Consider the following 22,732-nt stretch of genomic DNA (forward strand, 5'->3'; position numbering starts at 1 on the left):
ACCGGCTCTGACCACAGAGAGGCTTGGGTTGGAATAAACCTGCTGTTGCAGGATAGCCACGTGGGCCTGGGGAGTCACTTTACCCCCAGACCTCTGGCCTCCTTGAGCCCCACGTCCTTAGCTATAAAATGGGGATGAAAAATACTCATAGAATTATGAACAGGATGAGCCAAACATGTAGATCTCTAGGAGTGTTAGCTCCCCTCTCCATTCTCCACCCGCACCCAGCCTGACGAAGCCTCTGCTTCCCCCCTCATCCCAGCAACCAAGAGCTAAGGCTTGCAGGAGGCCAGGCTGTGGGATCAGATGTGGCCAGGCTGCAGGAGAGTCAGGGCCTCGGGCCGCTGATCCGGGGAGCGGGGATAGTGATATCGCCTATGCTGAATGGCTGGGAGGAGGGCAAAGCAAATGGTGCGGAGTGGTCAGCACAGCCCTTGGGCACAGCAGGTGCTGCCACAGTGCTGACGCTGATAGTGCTGGAGACCCCGGGGCTCTAAGGCCAAGGGGCCGGACAGGGCACAGCTCCTGGAGAGGCCAGGGGTTCGCATGGGGATTACACCATGTGGTCAGGGAAGCTGCCATCGCAGGGAAGAAGAGCAGGTGAGGCCTGGCAGAGAGCGCCTTCCAGCCTCTGCCCAGAGACTTCTGGTGTTTAATTCTGGCCCTGCCCCTGTTCTGAGATGAGGAGGTGGGCACCGGGAGCCCGGAGATACAGCAAGGCAGAGATGGACCCAGCCATTCTAATGGCCTTTGGGGAACCCCAAGGGTCTGGCCCCCTTGAACTGTATGAGTTTACTTCTTCTGCCTTCTTTCTTTCTCAGCGGGGCTGTTGCTGAGCACAACCCTGCAGCCCAGCCCTAAAGTGGTGGCAGCCTGATGACGCCATGGCCCTGTGAACACAGCAGGTTCCCAAGTATTTCTAAGCTACACAGCCTCAGTGGGGCATCTTTGACTCTGCAGAAGAGATTTCTCCATCTGAGAACCGTGTTTGCAGGAGCATTCCTGTGGCCCGACCTGCACGTCAGTTTGGTGCCCCCACCTATCACCTCAGGGGAGGAATTTGAGCCCTGGGCTGGGCTGGGTTGGGCATTTCTATAAGCTCCGAAGTTTTCATCTATGATTTCACAGCTGTTAGGTTGGGATTTGCCGTCATGGGTTCATCAAACTGGTGTATATTGAACTTCATGTCCTCCCCACTCCATCAGCACTTGAGCTAACGCACAACCTACCAGGGAGCGTGGGACCTGCAGGCTATGTCTGTTTGAAGCGGGGAAGGTCCTCCAGAGGAGCTGGATCTCTTGGCAGAGAAAGCCAGAAAGGTTTAGGGAGAGACAACCTTTAGGGAAGAGGTGCTGGGGGAAAGGAGGGAAAGGCAGGGTTCAGGGCGCCTGGGTGGCTCAGTCGGTTAAGCCTCTGCCTCCGACTCAGGTCATGATCCAGGGGACCTGGGATTTGAGCCCCACATTGGGCTCCCTGCTCAGCAGAGAGTCGGCTTCTCCCTTTCTCTCTCCCTCTGCCTCTCCCCCTGTTTCTACTAGCTCTCTTTCTCTCTCAAATAAATAAATAAAATCTTTAAAAAAAAAAAAAAAAAGACGGGGTTCAAATCAGCAATTTTCAGAATTTTCAGCAGGAATTTGGAGAGCACATACTTTCTGCCCTCTGAGAAGCTGCAGAGGAGGCTGGCTCATATAGGAAGTAAAGAACCCCCCAGGGCAGCCCCGGTGGCTCAGCCTTTTAGCGCCGCCTTCAGTCCAGAGCGGGATCCTAGAGACCCGGGATCGAATCCCACGTCAGGCTCCCGGTGCATGGAGCCTGCTTCTCCCTCTGCCTGTGTCTCTGCCTCTCTGTCTGCATCTCTCTGTGTCTCTCATGGATAAATAAATAAAATCATTAAAAAAAAAAAAGAACCCTCTATCACCCTAAGGTTACCATCCTGAGGAGTTCGGGCAGCAGGAAGTCCTTGAGGAATACCAGTGTAGTGTCAAATCCAGGACTTGATTTGGGGACGGAGTCTCTCAGGCTTGCCTCCTGGGGTTAGAGGAGAGGAAGGAGAGATGGAATGCAGAAGAGAGCTCCTGTAGACAAGCCAGCAGGCAGGGCCTCTGTGGACCATGGGAGCCACTGCCCACCCGTGATCTCATAGACGGCCCTGCCTGGGTGGGACCACATTGCTGCATGAGCAGCACCCTCCTGCCCCTCTCTTGCAGAAGAGGGTAACCGAGGGTCTGGCAGCCTGGAGCGGAGGGCCAGCAGTCAGAGGCTGGATACCGGGCATCCGAGGTTCCAGAGGCTAGAACCTCATCCAAGGTATGAGGAGTTCACTCAGCGGAGTGAACCTCATGCCTTCCCCATGGAGGGCCTCAGGCCTCCAGGCCTCCGGCCAGCATTTGGTCTTTGAAGGGTACAGGCATCAAGGGAAGCTTGCACGGAAAGCCAACCGTGTTCCCCACGCACACCAGCCTCCACGTCCAGGACTTTGAATCCCCAGGGGCACAGCTGGCTGTCACGGAAAAAAGAAGCTCTTGGAAACCCAGCTTTGCCACGGGGGGATCGGTGCCCTGTTTACACCCCCACTGTTTGTGCCGGGGCAGCAGATGGTAACAGAATTGGATTTGGCCTAACCTTTGACATTCAAACATTATTCCAGAATTCTGGGATTTGACAAACACACATTAGGTATGTGACCCATCATTACAGTTCAACGTCAGTCTTTTCAGAGTGAGGAGGCCTGGCTCATGTGCCTTCAGCACTCTGACCCTCCACGTGATTCTGGCTGCTTTTCTCTGGGACCTACTCCACCCCCAAAGGGCATTTCTTAGAGCGCAGAGCTTGAATGTCAGTGGAGTATTTCAGGTGTGCGAGCCCCAGCTAGGTGTGGAAGAAGGTCGAGAATGGCTGGGGCGGTGAGATACGATACTTGCCTTAAGTAGGGAGATGGGAAGATAAGCCTGTGGTGGGACTTATCATCTGTGATGACTTGGGAAATAAAGCAGACCTTGACTTGGGGCTTGGGCCAGACTCCCTCCTCCCGGCATCTCTACCAGTGTTTGGAAACCACAGGACTGGTGGTCCTCCTGGGGAGGCAGGGCAGATTCAGGCTCCAGGTACCCAGGCACCTGGGATGTGAGTGTTCCACTAAATGATTCAGAATACAGTCGCTCCAAAACATGAGATTCCAGAATTGAGCCCCCACCTGGTACCACAGGCAGTGAGGACAGGGCTGGGTGCTGGTCTCTGTATCTGTGAGATGCGGAGCAAGTCCCTGAATTTCTCTGCTCCCTTCCTGTAAAATGTGGGACTTATGTAATGCCTACAGTGTCTTCTAGCTCCATGAGGGCAGGGATTGGAGCTTCTTTGAAGTCAACTTTATTGTAATAAAATTCACATAGAATAAAATCCACCCATTTAATGCGTGTGTTGTGATGCATTTTCACAAATGGGTGCACCCGTGTTACCAGCAGCGCGGTGAATATATAGGACATCTCTACCCCAAATGGTTCCCAGGTGCCCTTTGCCCCGGGCAGTCCCTGATCTGCTTTCTGTCACTGGAGAGTAGGTTTGGCTTTTCTAGAGTTTAATATATATATATGGAGCCTTGTAGTATGTGCTCTTTTGTGTCTGGCTTCTTTCACTCAGCGTCATGTGTTTGAGACTTGGGAATTATATTTTTAACTTTTTAACCATGGAAAATTTCAAACACTTACAGAAGTAGAGAGAATCCCCGTGTATCCGTCACCCAACACCAACAATTAGCCGGCTCTGGTTAATTTGTTAGGGGAGGGATTTTATCTGTTTCGTGCACAGCTGTGCCCTCAGCATAACTCCTGGCAGTCAGCAGGCATTCAGTGTATGTGCGTGGGGTGAGCGAATGAATGAATTCTGTGGATCGACAGTTTTTTTTCCAGAGAATATTTCTGTCTCAGCTCCATCTCCAAATTCTCTCCTCACCTTTTATGGCCCAAGAGCTATTCCAGTGTCTGCCTGGGAACTTGGGGGGTGATAAGATCCTGCATTAGGAAACCTGAAATTGTTGAACGGTAAGAGAGGTAGGTGACCTCATCTTGACTTGAGAGGCATATATTAGAGTGTTTACAATCCCCGTTTCAAAGCCAGCAGGCAGAGCAATAATAAATCCCAGCCAAGAGAACTGATTTCTATCTAGAACATTTTCATAAATAAGGTGGGGGTGGGATTGGTGAGTGGAGGAACAGAGCTTGTGCCAAGACCATATTGGAAAGCTTCTCTGGGCACCAAAAGGTATCCCTAGAAGAGCTGAACCCAACAGCTGTCAACAGTGACACTGCTTCGAGAAGTAGATGCTACGTGAGAAAGGACCCCATAGTGAGAAGTGGACGGGGCCAGCTTTGCCACCGTGAGCTTGCCCACTTTCAGCCAGAGACCCGGGCTCCTGATCGGGCACAGGTCCTGCTGCTGCACGTCCTGCGTGGGGCCGGCTCGGTGCAGAGCCCGGCTGGGGCGCTCAGGCCTCGGGCGAGCCACAGCACGCAGGACACTGTCTCCTCCTCGGCTGTTTATTCCTGGATATCCATTCTGGGTTCTCCACGTGTTGTCAGTTCCCCACACCCCTACTGGGTACCCTGTTACCCTACTTTGGGGTCTCTCCAGCAGTGGGTTGTAAAAATCAATTTAACACATCAGGTGAAGAAAACTATTTTAATGCAGGATAGGATAGGATAGGATAAGATAGGGTAGGGTGAGGTGGGGTTGGGTCGCGTCAGTAGAATAGAACAGAATAAACAGAACACCAGACTAGAGCCCAGAATGCAATGCAGGTAAGGTCTAGTTTGCTGAATCTTTCCCGGAACTGCTGGAAAAAATCCCCCTGGGATGAGGGGATGGTCCACTAGGTTATATACAAAATGTATTTCTTACTGCTTGTTATAATAGAACATTTTGAAGGGCTATGCCTTTCATCACCCTAATGTCTAAGAAATGAACCCAAAAAAGTATAGTGGGGATGGCGATCTCCTGGACTGTGAGGGACACAGGGAAGAATGCAGGTGTTTGTAACATAGCAACAAGACTACAGGTGGAAGCCACTGAACTGGGTACCTGTGCTGGGCTCCGGGCTGGAGTCCTCAGCAGGAAGGTACGTTTCAGGGACATTGGCCTTGGGGCCAGAACATCTGAATTCAGTCCTGGCTGCACCTTGGGCAAGCTGTTTCATGATCCCTCTCGTGGGGGCTGTGGCAGCACAGCCTGCCCCCTAGGGTGGGGGTGAGCTTGAGTGAATCAGGTGGGTGAAGCATTGAGTGCAGTCCCCAGCACCTGGAAGAGCCTCCGTGCATGAGCTTTATGACATTTCCACATGCAGAAAGAGGTGTGCCGAGCCCAGTGCCAAAGCTAGGAACACAAGAGAGAGATGCCCAGCATGTCACTACTTCGCCCTAGTTCTAAGGAGTCCCAGGGAAGAGGCACGGGGCAGCCCAGATGTATGAGGGGGACCAGCCTAGGTTGAGGATGGTTCCCCAGGAAGGGGTGTTTCCTTCCCCACATAGCAGCACCAGACTCCTTAGCAGAATGGAGGCCTTGAGGCCTCAGGAATGGTTTCAGAAGTCCTTTATAGCATTTGAGAGGGAAATGGACCCTCTTTTACTCTTATTTCCCATCCAAGGGGGTGGCGGACTCACCTTCTGAGCAAAGCTGTTGCTCCTTGCCATCCTCTGGGGACTCAGCAAGGTCCACGGAATTAACCTGAAGCTGGCGAGTCCCCAGTTCTGAGCCAGGCACTGCTAGTGGTAGAGGGTGCTCCCTGCCTCACTGGGGAGCCAAGATTCACAGGGCACTTAGAGGCACCTCCAGGCCATTTATAAACTCCACACTGAATGTCATCAAGTACCTGTGTGCCCCGCACAGGTGGTGAGGACTTGTCCCTCACCACATGGCCCAGAATGACTCTTGGCTGAAATGTATGCATTGCACATTGATTATCAAATTTTAGAGGCAGGTAGTCACAAAGTGTACTTCTCTGTGAACCTTGGCCGGCCTGGGACGGTGGTGGGCTGGGAGGGTTTGAGCAGGTATAATAAGCGCCACCCTTTGGAGCTGCACAGAAACACCTCCTGCCCTAAAAGGAATGAAAAAGTGCTGTCTGTAGAAAGCTTTGATACAAATGACTTCACCTAGTCTTAAAAGAACCCTCTGGAAAGAGGCTCAGATCCAAAGTCTGAGTCCAAGGGACTTTTCCCAATCATTTTCATAGGGTCGCTTCAGCCTTTCTGCCGAACACTTACCACCCCAGAGGGAACATCCCGTGTTGGGAACTCCCATGGTCTAAGGGACTTAAACAAAAGGGGACATTTCAGGTCCTGAGAATGCTTGTCAGGGTGTCTTCCCCTAGGTGGATTCCTCAGAGTTCTCAGACCTTAGAGAGACTCAGGCTTTGCACAAGGGGAAACTTTCAAATCTGTGGTCTTAGCAATCAGATCACCACTTCTTCAAGAATCCGTCAACTCTTCCCAGAAAAATGTTTCCATAAGCCCAACACCCTATATTGTGTTCTTTTTTTTTTTTTTAAACTAAGGCGACCAAGAAACAGATTCTTTTTATTTATTTATTTATTTATTTTTTTTTATTTATGATAGTCACAGAGAGAGAGAGAGAGAGAGAGAGAGAGGCAGAGACACAGGCAGAGGGAGAAGCAGGCTCCATGCACCGGGAGCCTGACGTGGGATTCGATCCCGGGTCTCCAGGATCGCGCCCTGGGCCAAAGGCAGGCGCTAAACCGCTGCGCCACCCAGGGATCCCTGACACCCTATATTGTGTTCTATAAGGTTCACAGGAGCCTTGAATTCCAGTCCCTAGCACAGGGCTTGGCCAGCTGGCCCCCAGGCTAAATCCAGCCCACTGCCTCTTTTGGTGCAGTCCTCAGACTAAGAGTGGTTTTTACATTTCTCTTAATATGGTTGAAGAAGAATGTTTCATGACACATGAACATTACATGAAATTCAATGTCAGCGTTCCTACCTAAAGCTTTACTGGGAACACAGCCACACTGGTGCAGTTGTGTCTTGTCTGCAGCTGCTTGAGCCACAGCGTCATAGTGGAGTGCTTGTAACAGAGACCCTGTGGTTCACGAAACCCACATATCTACTATATGGCCCTTTGGAAAATATTTGCCACTCCTGCTTTAGGAGTAAGACCCCCAGGTTAAGAGGCTTGCTTGAAGTGTTTTACTTAAAATAATTGAGCTGTAGAATTTAGAGGTACAACAACTTGAAAATCACCTTGACAAGTTCCCCACTTGACCGTGTTAGCAGGAAATGCCAGGGAATTGTGTCTTGGGTTCTCCCTTTAAAGTTCCATGGGTTTCTAGTTGGCACTGCCTTACAAATGAACCCAACTTTCGGGTAGTCTCTGTGAAGTTTTGTTTAAAAAGCACCATAACAAGTGTACAGAGTTTGGTAACAACTTCTTTATATTGGGGATACCCACCCTCCCCTGTAATAGAAATCCTGGAGAGGCAGTTCTGCAGACCCCTTATTGACCGCTCATTCATAGACAAATTGTAGCTGGCTGAACTCCTGGGATCACTGAAGTGTTTGCTGGGTATGAGGGAGGAGGTTGGTGTCAGTTAGCAAGAGTTCCCAAAGTCTGGGGACTTTGGTGGCTCAGGGATTGAGCATCTGCCTTTGGCTCAGGTCATGATCCCGGGGTACTGGGATCGAGTCCCACATCAGGCTCCCTGCATGGAGCCTGCTTCTCTCTCTGCCTGTGTCTGTCTCTCTCTGTGTCTCTCATGAATAAATAAATAAAATCTTTAAAAAAAAAAAAAGCGTTCCCAAAGTAACTCTTCAAATGGAATTTGTGAAAATGCATAATTTTTATAGTCTAGCAAACAATAATGAGCGGACAAGGAGAGAGTGGAAATTGTTGGATTTCATCAAACAGCTGCTTTGTTAGAACTCAGCTGTGGAGGTTCATTCAGAAGGCCTGGTAGTCTGAGGGACTTGGTCCTTTGTAAAAATATGTGTATACAGACTGCCTCAGAAGTAAAGCAACTTTCCCTCGGAAGTGGTTTAGACAAAAGGCAGTCGACCAGATTATAGGGGAGGGGGCACTTGAGACTACCACCTGAGGCTTGGGTGGCTCCTCAGCAACTCATGCCAGCAACACCACGTTCCCATGATGCTCTCTCCTTTGAACCAGTGAATGGCCAAAAACCGAGTGGCTCCCCATCTTTAAATGCCATGAACTGAATCATTTGTGCTTAAAAAGCAATGGGTCTTGATTTTCTTTTCCCCTAAAAGGTGGAAGCAACTCGACTAGAGTAGAAGTCACCGGCTGGAGATTGTGTGACCCTTTCAGCCAGGCTACCTTTTTTTTTTTTTTTTTTTTAACTGAATTAGTTGAAACATTGAGAAATTAGGAGATCTAAATGAAAATGTATCTGGAGCATTTCCTGGACATTCAGAAGGCCTAGAAACCCTGGGTCTTGTTCTTGAAGATGGCATCACGGGTGAGGCATGAGGTCCCCCTGTGCCTCAGTCTCTAGCAGCTCTCCGTGCTCCCCAGGCTCCCTCGGCACGCACACACACCCTGCTCATTACGGAGGAGCTATGACATCACTGCCAGCACCACTAAACATAAAATTTGTATCCTTTTTTTTTTTTAATCTTTATTCTAGAAAGTTTGAAGATGGCCCACCAGGGTATAAAGTACATACTCTAAAATATAATATCTGTGAAAATGAGGAAAGAAAAATGGGCAGGAAGGCAAAAACAAAAACAAAAAATCAGGAATGTTCTTTGGGGAAGCGGTGGAGCTCACACATTTGGCTCTTAGCTTTTGAGAGCAGACTTAGTTCTAGAGTCTGAGAGCAAGGGACACAACACACCCAAGGTGCCCTGGTGAAACAGGGACTATTCTGTGAACTGAGATCAAATAGAACTCTCTCTCAAGGAGCATCCCAAAGAGAATGCTGTTTGTTCTAACCACACAGTTGTGATAAATCTTGATGAGGAAACAACGCTCTTCATTTACTCTCACCATTTACATGTGTTATTTCATGAACTCCTTATAACGAATATAGGGGGAGGACTACTAACATCCCCATTTCACAGGTGGTGAAACTAAAGCACAGAGAGACGGCAGGATTTGCCCATGGTTGCAGAGCCAGACAGAATCAGGCATGGAACCCAGGCCGGCTGGCCGCAGAGAACATGCGCTAACCCACTGAACTACACTGCCTTTCAGAGCTGACACCAGGGGAAACCAGTGTGGCTCCCACTGAGCCTTTGGGTATCCCCATTCATAAAGGCTAATACCAAATAAGGAAAGGAGGGCATGAAATTGAGAAGGAATGCCAGTATGTAGCATGAGCTGCAGAGGAAGCCAAATCCAGAACAACTCAATGATAGGCCCCTAAGTAGGCTTTTAAACCACAAAAAGGCTCTCTGAAACTAAGGAAAAGAAGGAAGAAAGGGATTCACTGCTCCTTTACACAAAGGGACTCAACCAAGCTGCATGTCAGAATCACTTACAAAGCTTTAAAAAAAAAAAAAAAAAAAAAAAGACAGAGGTCTGGGCCTCACCCTTGGAGAGTCCAGTTCATGAGGTGTGGGGCAAGATCCAGGGGTCTTGGGGTTTTTTTTTTTTATTGTTTTTAAGTTTTTGTTTTTTTTTTAATTATTCAGGGCTCATCATGACAAGTGCATTCCTCAATCCCCACCCCCTCTTTCCCCTGTCCCCCCACCCACCTCCCTTCTGGCCACCATCAGTTTATACTCTGGAGTTAAGAGTCTGTTTCTTGGTCTCGGTCTCTCTCTCTCTCTCTCTCTCTGTCTCTATTTCCCTTTGGTTTCTTAAATTCCACATATGAGTAAAATCATATGGTATTTGTCTTTTTCTGACTTATTTCACATAATATTCTCTAGCTCCATCCATGTTGTTGCAAATGGCAAGAGTGCGTTCTTTTTTATGGTTGAGTAATAGTCCATCACATATATACACCATACCTTCCTTATCTATTCATCAGTCGATGGATATTGGGCTGCTTCTATATCTTGGCTATTGTAAATAATGCTGCTGTAAACATCAGGGTGCATGTACCGCTTTGAATTAGTGTTTTTGTGTATCTTTGGGTAAATACCAGTAGTGTGATTCCTGGATCATAGAATGGTTCTGTTTTTAACTTCTTGAGGAACCTCCATGCTGTCTTCCACAGTGGCTGCACCAGTTTGCATTCCCACCCACAGTGCACGAGGCTTCCTTTTTCAGGGGCACTTTGTTTGTTTTTGGTGCACAGACAGGATGAAAAAGCACTGTGTTAACCAGTGACAAAAAGCAAGGCTGTTATTTTGTCTCTAACTTTTCCCCGACGGGAAAAGACAGGAAAACTCTTAGAAGTACAGAGACTAGCTCAGAAACCACTAAGAGCTGAACTGGAATCCAAGGGAGGGAAATTAATGAATTACATTTAATAAAGCTCACTTGGCAGTCTGGGTTATACCCATGCCCCAGCCAGATGGCCAAGCAGTGGCACTGAGTCTCGGATGTGGGGCCAGCATCACTGTTATGTAAAGCTCCTAAAAATCCAGCATGTAGCTCCCTCATGTGCAAAAATATAGAATATGGGGATTTGGGATACTTGGAGATAGATGCTGTAAGAGCCAGATCTAGAAGTTTTTATAAGAAGATAGCTTGTCGACACTTGAGGGGGAAATGGTAATCACTCAGAGCCAATTAACTTCCATTCTAGACCAGTAGAGCAGAGAAATGAGGCAGGCATTATGTGTCTTTATTCCAGCAAAGCCATTGAAAGTCTCTGATATCATCCTCCTGGACAAGATGGAAAAAGGGACTGTAGCTGGTCAGTTCACAGTGGATTTAACAACAGTGTCCTCCAAGGGTGCTAGTGGACCTTTCAGCTTTGCAAGAGGGCTCTCTGGAGAGGGCAGGTCAGAGGGCTGGGCTCCGAGCCTGAGCCTGCCTTACACGGTATTGTCATACGCTCCTTAACAGAGTAATGGGGGGTGTGCCAGTCTTGTTTTGGGATGACACAGAGCCAAAGGATATAGCAGAGGAGATAGATGATAGAATTAAATTAACGTTATATTCTTATAGTACTTTAGAGTTTACGTGAGCTTTCCCTGTTACGCTCTCTTAGAACCCTCGGCAAGCTAGGTACATTTATTATCCCTACTTTCTTGGTTACAGACTGAGATCAGAGAAGTAAATTACAGAATCGTTATTTATGGTGATCTCTATAAGCCAGAAATATGTACCAAAATAAGAAGAAATCAAAGCTAAATGTAAAGGATTACATTTGGATTTTTTAAAAAATCCATTTCAGAAGATTGACATTTGCATTCATTTCCTGGGGCTGCCCTTGGAAAGAACCAGAGACTGGGTGCCTTAGAACAGAAATGTATTGTTTCAGGGTGCTTGGGTGGCTCAATGGTTAAGCATCTGCCTTTCGCTCAGGTCGTGATCCCAGGGTCCTGCTTCTCCCTCTGCAGGGAGCCTGCTTCTCCTTCTGCCTAGATCTCTGCTTCTCTGTGTCGTGCATAAATAAATAAAATCTTTTCAATCAACCAACCAATCAATAAAAAGGTCAGGGCGGCTCAGTGTCAGATGAACTCTGTACATCTTGCCCTGATTTGTTTAAAGAAAATCTGAGAGTATGACCAATTCTTGGTTCACAAAATTAAGAGGAGGAGAAAGGGATGGAGGATTATGTTTGGAGAAATTTCTAGGTAAAGGATAGCTAACTTGAAGTTCTGTTCTGTTCCAACCCTCATTTTTGCCAGGCAAGACCCTATGCAGTTATATAGTCTTTATTTCATTTTACTTCACATGTGAGCATGTCTGTATAAACATACCCACGTGTACTCTGTTATTTAGAATGTGTGGTATAATGAATATACATGCATGTGCAAAGATTTGGTTAATGGATAGTGAGCAAGTATTCTAATTATTTGAATTCTTGCTTTTCCTTTTCAAGTATTTAAAAGAGCAAAGTGGAACTGAAACAAGAATATTGACATTTCAAAGCCAGGAGGAATTTGGGGTTTGACTATTACGGTGAAAGAAATTGGTTCCAGCAAATGGATATTATGTTCTGCTGTGTCCCCTGCTTTGCAGGCGGTACCTTCAGGGATCTGAGAGGAGCCGGTGACCCATATGACCTATTAGAAGGGGCCTTGTGCATGACCCAGGAAGTGCCTTGGGCACTGGGAGGGTGTGGGATAGGGTGAGGCTGCTGTCCGGGAGGACCTAAGAGGGCATTGGAACCTGACATGGGACCTAGACAAAAAAAGCTGGCATTTTGGAGATTGTGTGGAGATAGCATGTCCCCCCACCCCGACCCCCATCCCCATCTGGTTGTGCGTGTGGGTCACAGTGACCACTCCCTTGCTCTTGTCATGCCAGGTAGAGGCAAAGAGGTGGGCAGGGCCCAGCAGAGTGGCCACATGAAAGCCAGCCCCGTGCCCCAGCCTGTAAGATCAGGGAGTTCTCTGTGTGCTTTAGAACAAAGTCATCTGTTGATCTCGTAATCAGATGAAGACAGAAGCAGAAATCGTTGGCTCCTCTGAAAGCTCGTGTTTATGACTTCAGTACAGTAAGTGAACGCATTGCATCAGCCAGACAGGAAGCGAGCATTCGGGCCGTCTGCCCACGTCCGTGCTGAGGTCCAAGCGCTACCACGGCCGGCTGATCCCCAAGCCCTCAGCCGCCTCTGGTGACTTACAAGGCAGGCCCAGTGGCTCAGCTTCTCGGATGCACCTTCTCCAGGGATCTGGAGCGACCCGTAACTGTTTCCATGAACTACCTCACTCCCCCATCACAGATACCAAAGATATGCCCTTCCCCCAGAGTTAGCCCCAGACCCCTCAAAGCCCAGGCCTTGTCTCTGAAGGGATGCCAGAGGGAACGGGAGTGTCCTTTCCTGTAACATCATCCACAAGGGGTAGTGACAGAAACTGCCCTTAGCCCATCCGTCTTGATGGAAATTTCCCAAACTCTGGCTGAACCTGTTTGTGTTTGTCTCGTGCCAGCCATCAGGGAAGCCCCATGCCCCAAGCTGACCACTCCTCAGGAAGGAAACCCCATGAACTAGGTAGGCCTCAGTCTACCTGTTTCTCTGGGCCTCCCTGCTCTAGGCCCCGCGTGGGTCAGATGTCAGCCATCTCACCACTTGGCCTGCACACTCCCCCAAATGAAAAGCCCCTCTGGTCTAACAGCTGCCAGTGGTCCTAAATCCAGAGCGCTTTACCAGCTGTAGATACAGCAGCAGCAAGAGAGGTGCATTCACTCCTTTTCCAACAGATATTTATTGAGCGTTCACTGTGTGCTGGACAAGGCACTAGGCTGGGGATGGAAGGTGACTTCAAACCAGTCCTTGTCCCCAAGGCTCATGGATTAGTCAAAAAGGAGGAGGATACGTGTGATCCGTGCTGTGATGAGTTAGGAGAGATGACGGGCCACCCATAAGAGGCATGGAAGGACAGGAAGACTGCTTGAAGGAAGGGCATCTAAGTCGGAATGGGAAAGGTGAGAAATTCAGCTGGGTGATGAGGACGTGGGGCCGAAGATGGGATTGGGAGAGGGGCTTGCAGGCCAAGGATTAGCTATACAAAGGCTTGGAGTCAGGGAAGCCAGTGAGTGAATCCAGAGAACCTCATGGTGCACAAGCGCCTAGAAGAAGTGGGCAATTAGGTGAGGATGAGACCCTGAAGGACCTGAGACCCCAGGATTTTTCCCAAGAGCTATTGGGTACCATTGGAAGAATCTCAATCTCTGGAAAAAGCACTGGGAGGTCAGGTAGACCGTGGCTCTGCACTAGTTCAGCATTTGGAGGCATACAGAGAAATGTAAGACTCAGTCCCTCCTTCGAGAAGCTCATGGCATCAATGGGCAGATCCCACAGACTGTGTTGGTAACAGCCAAGCTGTACCTGATGCGTGCCCATGGCACACAGGTGCTAAGACTTGGAGGCGCCTTTATTGGGGGCCCGTTATATGTTGGGATCTCCAATCAGGCACCTAACATCTGACATCTCATGGAGTCCTCAAGGCAGCCTTTTTACCTCCGTTTTACAGATGAAAAGACTAAGTCTCAAAGAGTGACTTGACACAGTATCATGTAATCAGGAAGGGACAATCCCAGGATAAGAGGGCAGCCAGCGCTCTCTACCCTACTCTGTGTCGCCCCCCCCACCCCGAGTGTGGGACAAGGATGATATGGGAAGGGCTTTTTGGAGGAGATAAGGTCTGAAGAGGTCCCAGATCACCTTTCAGGCTCCACTGTGCAGGCTAAGAGTCTGACATTTATATTTTAGGGGAGATTTATGGGCTGACCAAGGATCCAGGCAAACAGGGAGTATCTGTCAGGCTTTGCCCATCTTGAAGTTGAGTCTTCTGCTTGCTTAGAGGAAGGCAGAAGCTTTTCAAAGAATAAAATCAGTGAATAAAGTAATCCCCAATCCTCTTTAAATTGGAAGATGCTGGGATGCCTGGATAGTTCAGTGGTTGAGCGTCTGCCTTTGACTCAGGGTGTGATCTTAGAGTCCTGGGATCTAGTCCCACATCGGATTCCCCACAGGGAATCTGCTTCTCCCTCTGCCTGTGTCTCTGCCACTCTCTGTGTGCTTCTCATGAGTAAATAAATTTTTTAAAAAAATAACAGTAATAAGTAATAAATTGGAGGATGCTGTGCGTGCTGTCTCCATGCTGCTAATAGCGGATGGTGTTTCCCAGAGCCATTTGCTTTGGAAAACTTCTCAAGTCTCTAAGGCTAATAGTCAGGAATTGCACATAGTGGGGATGTTGGCTTTTTGAATTGGGAATAATGGACATACACCTAAAATGCTTCTAAGGATCTGGAAGGGCCTGCGCTAGGCAAGGATATTTTTCTATAGAGTTCTTAAAGAGTGGCACAGTCACTCGAATGCTACTGAGGATTCTGTGGCCCCTGGAAAGCCCAGAGCTGAACTAGATGGCTCCCCAGACTTGCATGAAATGGAGCCAGAGGTCCTCTGGGAAGGACACCCCTAGCTGAGCTTCACTGAATCTGGTTCCCGGGTCTACAGTCAGCAAGTGGGGGAATTCAGACAGCCTGTGGAATCTGGCCCCACCGCCATGCTCGGCTTACCTCTGGAAATGAAACCGGTTTCCATGACTAATGGACACTAATGACTGCAAAGTGAAGCACAAGCAGTAGATACACGGGGAGGAGCGATGCCAGAGCAGCTCCAGATTTCCCGAGGTTCTCTGTACACCTGCTCCCCTCATGCATGAGCAGCGAGCAGGAGCCGGGAAAGAGGGGTCCCTGCTTCCACAGATACCGGAGAGCCAGGCACGGCCCACCCTTGGCGATGTTACAAAAGTTTTCCACCCACCCTAGTCCCTCCTGCCTCTCCCCTTCACCCAGCTACTACCACCCCTTCTGCAGCTCTCCATCCCTGCCTGCCCACCAGTGAGGGTACCTCCTGGTCACCTTCTGGGATGATGCTTAGTGCTTCCCAAGTCACTCTCCCCTACCCTGCTCCTCCTTCTAGACTCATTTTACCCGGCACAGCAACCCCTTCCTCAGTCAGAGTGATCCGTCCCTCCTTGGACAGAGATGTTCAGAAGAGGCATCAGCACACCCTTTCCCCAGGCACCAGGCCTCCCATGTCACTGTGGCAATGGGCTTGGTATTCATCGCAGAAGTTCCTGTCCACACGAGGCCCCCTTTGCCTCTTGCGGTGTACACACCGGAGGTGGAGACCAGATCATCCTCCTGCCCAGGAGCCAGGCCTCCTGGTAGAAGTGACTAAGCCACTTCTTTGCTTCCCCATCTCAAGGGCAACACTCACATCCTTCCATTTCAGGTCCTGTTTCCATCTCTTTTGTCTCCCCTCCAAGGTCTCTGAGACCTACTGACTATGTGGCTCAAGCCCAGAGAAAACACACCAAGCAGGACTGATGATGAGCTGAAAGATTTGCTCCTCCCTGCTCTGTGCTAAGCACCCGATTCTGACCTCAGCCTGGGGTGATCTGCAAACATGCTGGGCTCGCCCAGTGTCGGTCACCCACTCTCGCCCCAACCCACAGCCTCTCCTGCCAGGCTTGCCCGCTGGCAGGCCATTCTGGCTCCATTAGAGCCCAGCAGCCTGGCCTAAATGTCTCCTGGTGGGCTTCGATTCTTGCCATGTCTTTGCTCTTCTCCAGGGACCAGCTCTCCCGACGTTCCATGCAGCATCATGCAGAGACCTGGCTTTGACCCTGACTCTGCTCTTAGCTAATCGGGTGACCCTGGTCAAGTCACCAAATCTCTTTGAGCCACGGTTTCCTCATCTGTAAAATCAGGATAACAGTACCTGCGTGTTCCAAGGATCAAGTAAGGAAACGAATGGGAAGCTGCTTCGTAAACTATAGAGCTGCACACTTCCCAAACCGTGTCCTGCAGAATGCTGCTCCTGAGGGAGGTGTGGAGAAGCTATTCAGGAAAAAGAGAAAAGGAAGGAAAAAAAAAAGTTTCCTGTCACGTTTGAGGAAGGCTGTCCTAAGCAAAGTGAACCAGGTTTCTTGACTCTAGGACAGAGGCTTTAATCCACCAGCGTAGGTGGCAAATCTCCAAGAGCTGGGTGCAAAAATAGCTTTGTCTCAAAACCACTTTTTTTCACAGACTAATTATTAACATCTTTTAGGTCACTAGTTTCCACAGAACAAAGCATATATTAATATTATTCTTCCTACAAATAATAATGCTAATCTTTCCACTAAGATTTACTCTGTCACCTTGGTCACTAATCCTGGTAACACCAGTTAAGCAGTGCCTGGAAGAGTACGGCAGGAGCTCCTGCAAGCCCCTGGGCATTGAGCCATGTCCTGCGGGCCGGGGAGCTGGCAGCAGAGGCCCCTGCAGCTGGACTTACCGTGTCTCCCTCCATCCCCATGCCCGGCTCTGCCCCAAGCAGTTGGCTGACCCCCTTGTCCTGCTCCACATCTCCCGTGGTCCTGCCCCACCCCCCACCTTTGCCCCATCTCCCTGCCCAGGTGACCTCGTCCCATCTCTGCCAACACAACTGTAACTCATTCTTCAAGTCCCAGCCAAGTCCTGACTTCTCCGTGAAAGTTTTCCTAACTATTGCAGGGTATGTTCTAGACAGGAACACTGGCTCCCAAATGCACTGGAAGTCCCGGGAGGCGGAGAGCATCATTTACGCTCTCAGATTCTCTCCCCAAACCAGGATTTGTTTGGTTGCTGCCCTCCACCCGCCATGGACCACAAGCCCTACTTTGGGAACTTGGGCCTCCAACTGGGTATGGGTCCTTCTGAGCTGGGGAGTCAGTGGTGGGATTTTTTTTCACGTGTCCATTCATTTGGTAGATGCTTATTGTTGGGAACCCAAAGCTGAATAAGCTAAGAGCCCTGCCTGTAGGGAGCTCTAGGTCAAGACAAACACACACAACTCATTGCAAGTCAGCGTGTTGAGCGTAATCATAGAAATAATGTAAGAGTGGAAAATAAGGCTCTTAGTGGGTGCAGGTAGGGATGGAGGCAGGCCTCCCAGAAGATGGCCTCCCGCCCCCCCCCCCCATCCTCCTCCTTACAGAGAGGATGTCACATGGAGCAGACCTGGGAAGTTTATGGAGGTCTACCTCTAGAGAAGAAAGAGCCTTGGAGACTCTGTGGGAGGGAGATTCGAGTTTGTTCCCTGGGTCACAGAGATGGAGGTCTCGATGGAGCCAGAGGGTTAGACTAGGAGGGGAAGTGTGAGATCAGAACTACGCATCCCACTCTCCCAGACACATGCACGCTACCCCCCACACAACAGTCTGTGGGAATCCCACTTCCCTGCTTTTCCATCATCCCGTCTCACCCCTTCTTCCCTCTCACCTGGACTCATTCTTCCTTTCCAAGTCCTCTGCCACCTCCTGGTCCTGGGGCCATCCATCGTGACCTCATCGGAGCAGCCCTGCGTCTGCTCTCGGTAGCTAGCGGCCTGCTTTGGTGAGAGGCTGGTCAGTGTGATGCCCACTCCCCGTGGGGGGCCGTGGGGAGGAAGGTCAGCCTGGAGTCAGTGCTTTCTCTTTTCTTCTCACAGAAAACCAAAAGAGACGTCAATAACTTTGACCAAGACTTTACCCGGGAAGAGCCAGTACTCACGCTTGTGGATGAAGCAATTGTGAAGCAGATCAACCAGGAGGAATTCAAAGGCTTCTCCTACTTTGGTGAAGACCTGATGCCCTAAGAAGCTGCTCCAGGTGGACTTTGGTGATGCTGCAGGAAGGGGTGCCGAGGAGAGTCCTGTTTCTGGAGGCTCAGAAGGCCTTGAACTGCTTCACCTGTTCTCCAGAGCCCAAGTCCCTCGTCTGCCCTCTATTTATTGCGTTCCCTTACCCCAGGCTGGCTCCTCCCTCTTCTACCCGGGGACCAGAGGAACTCTTGGTTCTTATCTCACCGGTAGTGCAGAAGTGCGCAGGGTCGGTAGCCAGCTGGACATACCGCGTGTTTGGTCCATCGGCAAGCCTGTCTCCATTCCTCGGGGGCCCCCAGCAGTGACACAACTTCAGTTCTTTTACTTCAAAGAGCAACTCACATGAAAAAAAAAAAGCAAATAAGAAGACCCTGGCTCTGCAATTGGATCGAGGGTCCCGACAACTCTCACTTCTCCGTCCTTCCTTCCCCCGCCTGCCACCCTCTGCCCTTCTGTCCGGGAGAGACGGGTGCTTCTCCAGCTTGGGGGGTGGGTGCCGTCGGGACCTGCTGTGAAGGAGACAGGCCTCGAGGTGCACGGGTTGGCTACCTTGGAATGGCTCGTTCTTGCTTGCTCTGGTCTTAGCTTTGGGCCATGCCAAAGTTGTGAGAGCACGGATCTCATGGAAGAAACCACTCTTTGTAGAAAAAGAAATTTGCTTTTGAACTCGATTAACATTTGAAAAATCTATTCGTGAATTGGCTTTCTGATTGGCCAAAAGATATAAATTCCAATATTAATGCAGGTAGATATTAAAGGGCTAATATACAATGAGAAACCAACTGTCCAAGGTTCATGCTATTAATGCTTTCATGGCACTTGGGGGCCGGAAGAATTGAGAGAGAAGGAAACTAGTAGTGTTCCTCATTCTTCAAGTTCTGCCTAAACACAGAGGCCACCCCAGCGATGGCCCAGACCCTGAGGTTCTAGTGAAACTCACTCCCAAATTCTCCTTCCAGTTTCATTCTATGCTCCCAGCATACGCTCTATTTATTTCCCGCAACGGTGTGTTCTTTTTGCGCACTTCTACGAAAATGGTAGTACTACTGTGTCGTGGTTTTTAGACATTACACGTGTAAAGTGAAATATGAAATATCTGCTTTTGAGACAAGCAGAATGAGGCTAAACATGGGTTATGTGGAGGGTGTCCAGAGACAGAAGAGCAACTTGTCTGAAAACTGACAATGTGGCCCGATGTACTTGGAGTCGTGTTTCTGTGCGACCAGCGGTGGCAACTCATGTGGACACTATTTAATGGATGTGATGTTACCTCCTGTAGATATGCTAACAGTGTTACATTCTTTGATTTCCAAGGGTTCTCTGTGGCTTTGTGTATATGTTTCCCAGAGGTCATTTGATTATCTATTTTACTGAACTGATTTAGCAGGGAATGGAATCCATTCCAACTGTTGCACGTGGATTTCCCAGCTGCCCCTAAATATATATACTTGTGAGTGGCAAAGTGGCACTAATGAAGCTTTTTGCCCTTTGTACATTTGAGATTTTTTGTATATAGTGTTTGCTGCAAGGCCTGTGGAATTAATTCATTGAATTTAGAGGTATCAACTGCTGCATGTTCAGGCATATTATAAAACTTTAGTCTATGAAAGAATAATTATAATAATGTCCAGGTGCAATACTCTGTAAGCGTATTGGTTCAAGTTACCGAGAGATAAGGTGTGTTTCTTTCTTTCTGGAGGGTGGGGAGGAGTCCTTTATGTTGTTTATTTCATTTTGGGTTATTTCAAAAGATGTAAACATATATTAAGCTAATTAAATCTCACATCTGGTTCTCCTGTGCTCTATTATGCCCTGATAGAGATGGGGAAGAGAAAGGAATGTTTCTGATGGTGGTTTCAAAGCTTGGACGGTGACTGGCTCGAGCCCATAGAAAGCTGGTGTCCATATTTGCATCTGGCTGGTCATAGCCTTTGTTACTAACGATGACATTCAGTTCTCTTTTGATTTTAATTTTTTAAAAACTCAGGTGTAATTATTATCTGTTCCTATGATAATTTCAAATATTATACTATATCAATCTGTGTGTTTGGCGTACCAGTGAAGTGATGAAGAACAGTAGATTAACTTAATTTATCTTCGGTAACTTGACATACTGGGGAGAGACTATCTTCTGGAGTTGAGTACAAGCACAGAAACATCTTCATGGTGGCATCATCTCATTTTTTAAGAAGACATGACAATACTGCCCGTCATACTCATGCATCACTACTGCTCTGTTTTTCCTCTGCTTCCTTCACCATGAGGAACTTGGAACAACCAAGCAAGCTCTAACTGCAATGCCAAGCGGCCTGCATCAAGGCCTCGGGGGTGTTCCCTTGTCAGCAGCGCTTGGGCCCTTCCTACAGGACAACTGGCATTTTTGCTGGAAAGTCAAACAATACATTCCACCCGGCAGCTCCAGGCATTCATTCGCGGGGTGCCTGGCCCAGAGATGCCCCCTTTCGGCACCAAAGCTGGGCTGGCTGGGACACCTCCTGCTCGGGGCCAGAGCTGATCAAGTTCTCACACGGGCAGGTTCAAATCCCATGTCGTCTATAGAAAAAAGCTTGTGTGTTCCTTGAGTATTCATTGTTTCCTTTCAGTTTTCACAAGGGTTAGGAAGCGGACGCACTGTTACATTTCTTTCTAATCTATCCAGCTCTTGAGTGCAAAAAAAAAAAATGCCAAAAAAATATATGAAGGATAGCTGTTCTCCTGTGTTCTCTCATTATGGACTTTGTGAAGTGGAAACATCATTTTTTTCCTCCAAAGGTGAAAAAAAAATGCATTCTTGCTTTAAAAAAAAAAAAGGCTAAAAAATTACCTCTTTTTAAATTATGTGCAAAATAATTCTGGCTAAATATAAAATGTATTCAATCTTAGGGGTTTTTTTTTGTATTGTGATGCTTTATTTGTACATTTTTTTTCCTTTCTGGATGTAATTTTAATCTCTTGCCATTCATTAGTGTTATTTCATTGTAAACATTATTGTGCCAAATGTACTGTATTCAAAAGGATGTGAATGTGTATTGTTTCAGAACCTAATAAATACAATGGCGTTAAATCTTATATCTGGGCTCCAGTGAGCATTTTTATCTCCTTTGTGAGGGGGCAGGGTGGCACCAATGGATTTTTGTGCCCTCTGTACGCTAGAGATTCCAGATTCCAAAACCTAGACATGGTTTCAGCTTTCCCCTTGCCCTTTGAAGATGCACAAAGGGTACAAGTGGCCATAATGGCTCGCCCCAGCCTTGCCTCTAAGCTTCTGGTCTACCACCCCAGGGATGGAGGGGGCCTGAGTAGATCAGATGCGGCTCTGGGCCGTCTGGGTGTGGAGCAAAACCACCCCCATCTGCCTGGGAGTGCTGGAAAACAGACAAGTAAAGCAGGCAGCACCCTCATTTTTTTGTCTTTCTAGAGAAGCAAACACTGAAGCCAGTGCCCATTCAAGCCTTGTCAAGCTTGAAGAACTCAGGCCTTTGGTGTCCAGGAAACTCCTCCTAGACTGGAACCCCTTGCAGGCTGGGCCTGGAGCACAGCTGACCCTTGGGGCTCCGGGTGTTAGCTCAGGCCTGCCTCCCTTGCTTGGCCAGTGTCTGTGGTCATCATGGTGGCTCCTGGGCTCTCCGGTTCCTCCTTTGTGCCTTTCTGACACTCCACTCCTGTCGTGCTGCTGCATCTACAAGCCTCCTCCTCTTCTTTCTCCAACACAGAGTTTTCAAGAATATTTGAACTCAAAAGTACACTCTTGAGTACACTGAAAATTGCCAACTAGCCCAAGCTTTGTCTTCTTTAAGAGTCATGGAAGTGATTGCGGTTTTGCTGTTTGTCGTCCTCCAGTGAAGGGATGGTCAACCTGCCACCATTTCCGCCCTCAAAAGTGATTCCTCATAAGCCTGCCAATGACTGTGGTATGTCATCCTGAATGTACTCTCAGTTTCCCCTCTGCAATGTCTCCTGCCTGCCTGGAAATGTAGCAGGGATCTCCAGACTTGCTCAACAAGAAAGTTATATATATATATGTTTTCCTCCCTGATTCAGGCAAGTGTCTAGGTAAGTGACCAAGGAAAAGCAGACATCTTGCCAGCTTGTCTGATTAATTTAAATAAAAGGAACTATTCTAGGAAAGTCAGAAGTCTTCTCCAAGCATGTCACTGAATGAAATCTGGCCAGCCTACGCCTTCCTTGCCTGGTGACCCATAAGAGACAGCTCCAAAGTCCTGGAGGTGAAGAAACTCATCCTCCCAAATCTATCTACTCCATAAATCACATTGAAGCTATAAGAAAGGTCAATTGCTGATCAGCATCCCTGGTTTGGAACCTCTGTCCCCACCCCCAGCCACGTTCCAGGAGAGAAAGCCACGCACTGGTAGATCTGTCCCTGGAAGCCGTGGACACAGGTTCCTGGCAAGGCTTAGATGACTTCTAGAGCTACTTCAGGGAAGCCTGTTTGAGTGGCTTTGCCCTTGAACTGAGAAACTGCCAAAGAGATTCCTTATAGAATCAATGAGCACATTGCTCCTT

At 48.6% G+C, this 22,732-nt stretch overlaps 1 protein-coding gene across 2 annotated transcripts in view; it reads left to right on the forward strand.

The window, feature by feature from the left end:
• The window catches only part of PRKCE (protein kinase C epsilon), a 485,512-nt gene extending 464,235 nt beyond the window's left edge, over positions 1 to 21,277 (forward strand). Inside the window, exon 16 of one of the 2 annotated variants that reach the window (XM_077915273.1) lies at positions 18,056 to 18,179. Coding sequence is in view for 1 of the 2 variants with exons in the window: in XM_077915272.1 (XP_077771398.1) it covers positions 18,056 to 18,202 (147 nt within the window). In the remaining variant the exon portion in view is untranslated. Of the gene's footprint in view, positions 1 to 18,055 lie in introns of both variants that reach the window. The other variant, XM_077915272.1, reaches the window with a different exon arrangement.
• The last annotated feature ends 1,455 nt before the right edge of the window (positions 21,278 to 22,732 follow it).

Source organism: Canis aureus, chromosome 11 (assembly GCF_053574225.1).
Source record: "Canis aureus isolate CA01 chromosome 11, VMU_Caureus_v.1.0, whole genome shotgun sequence".
In the NCBI taxonomy this organism is placed as follows: Eukaryota; Metazoa; Chordata; class Mammalia; order Carnivora; family Canidae; genus Canis; species Canis aureus.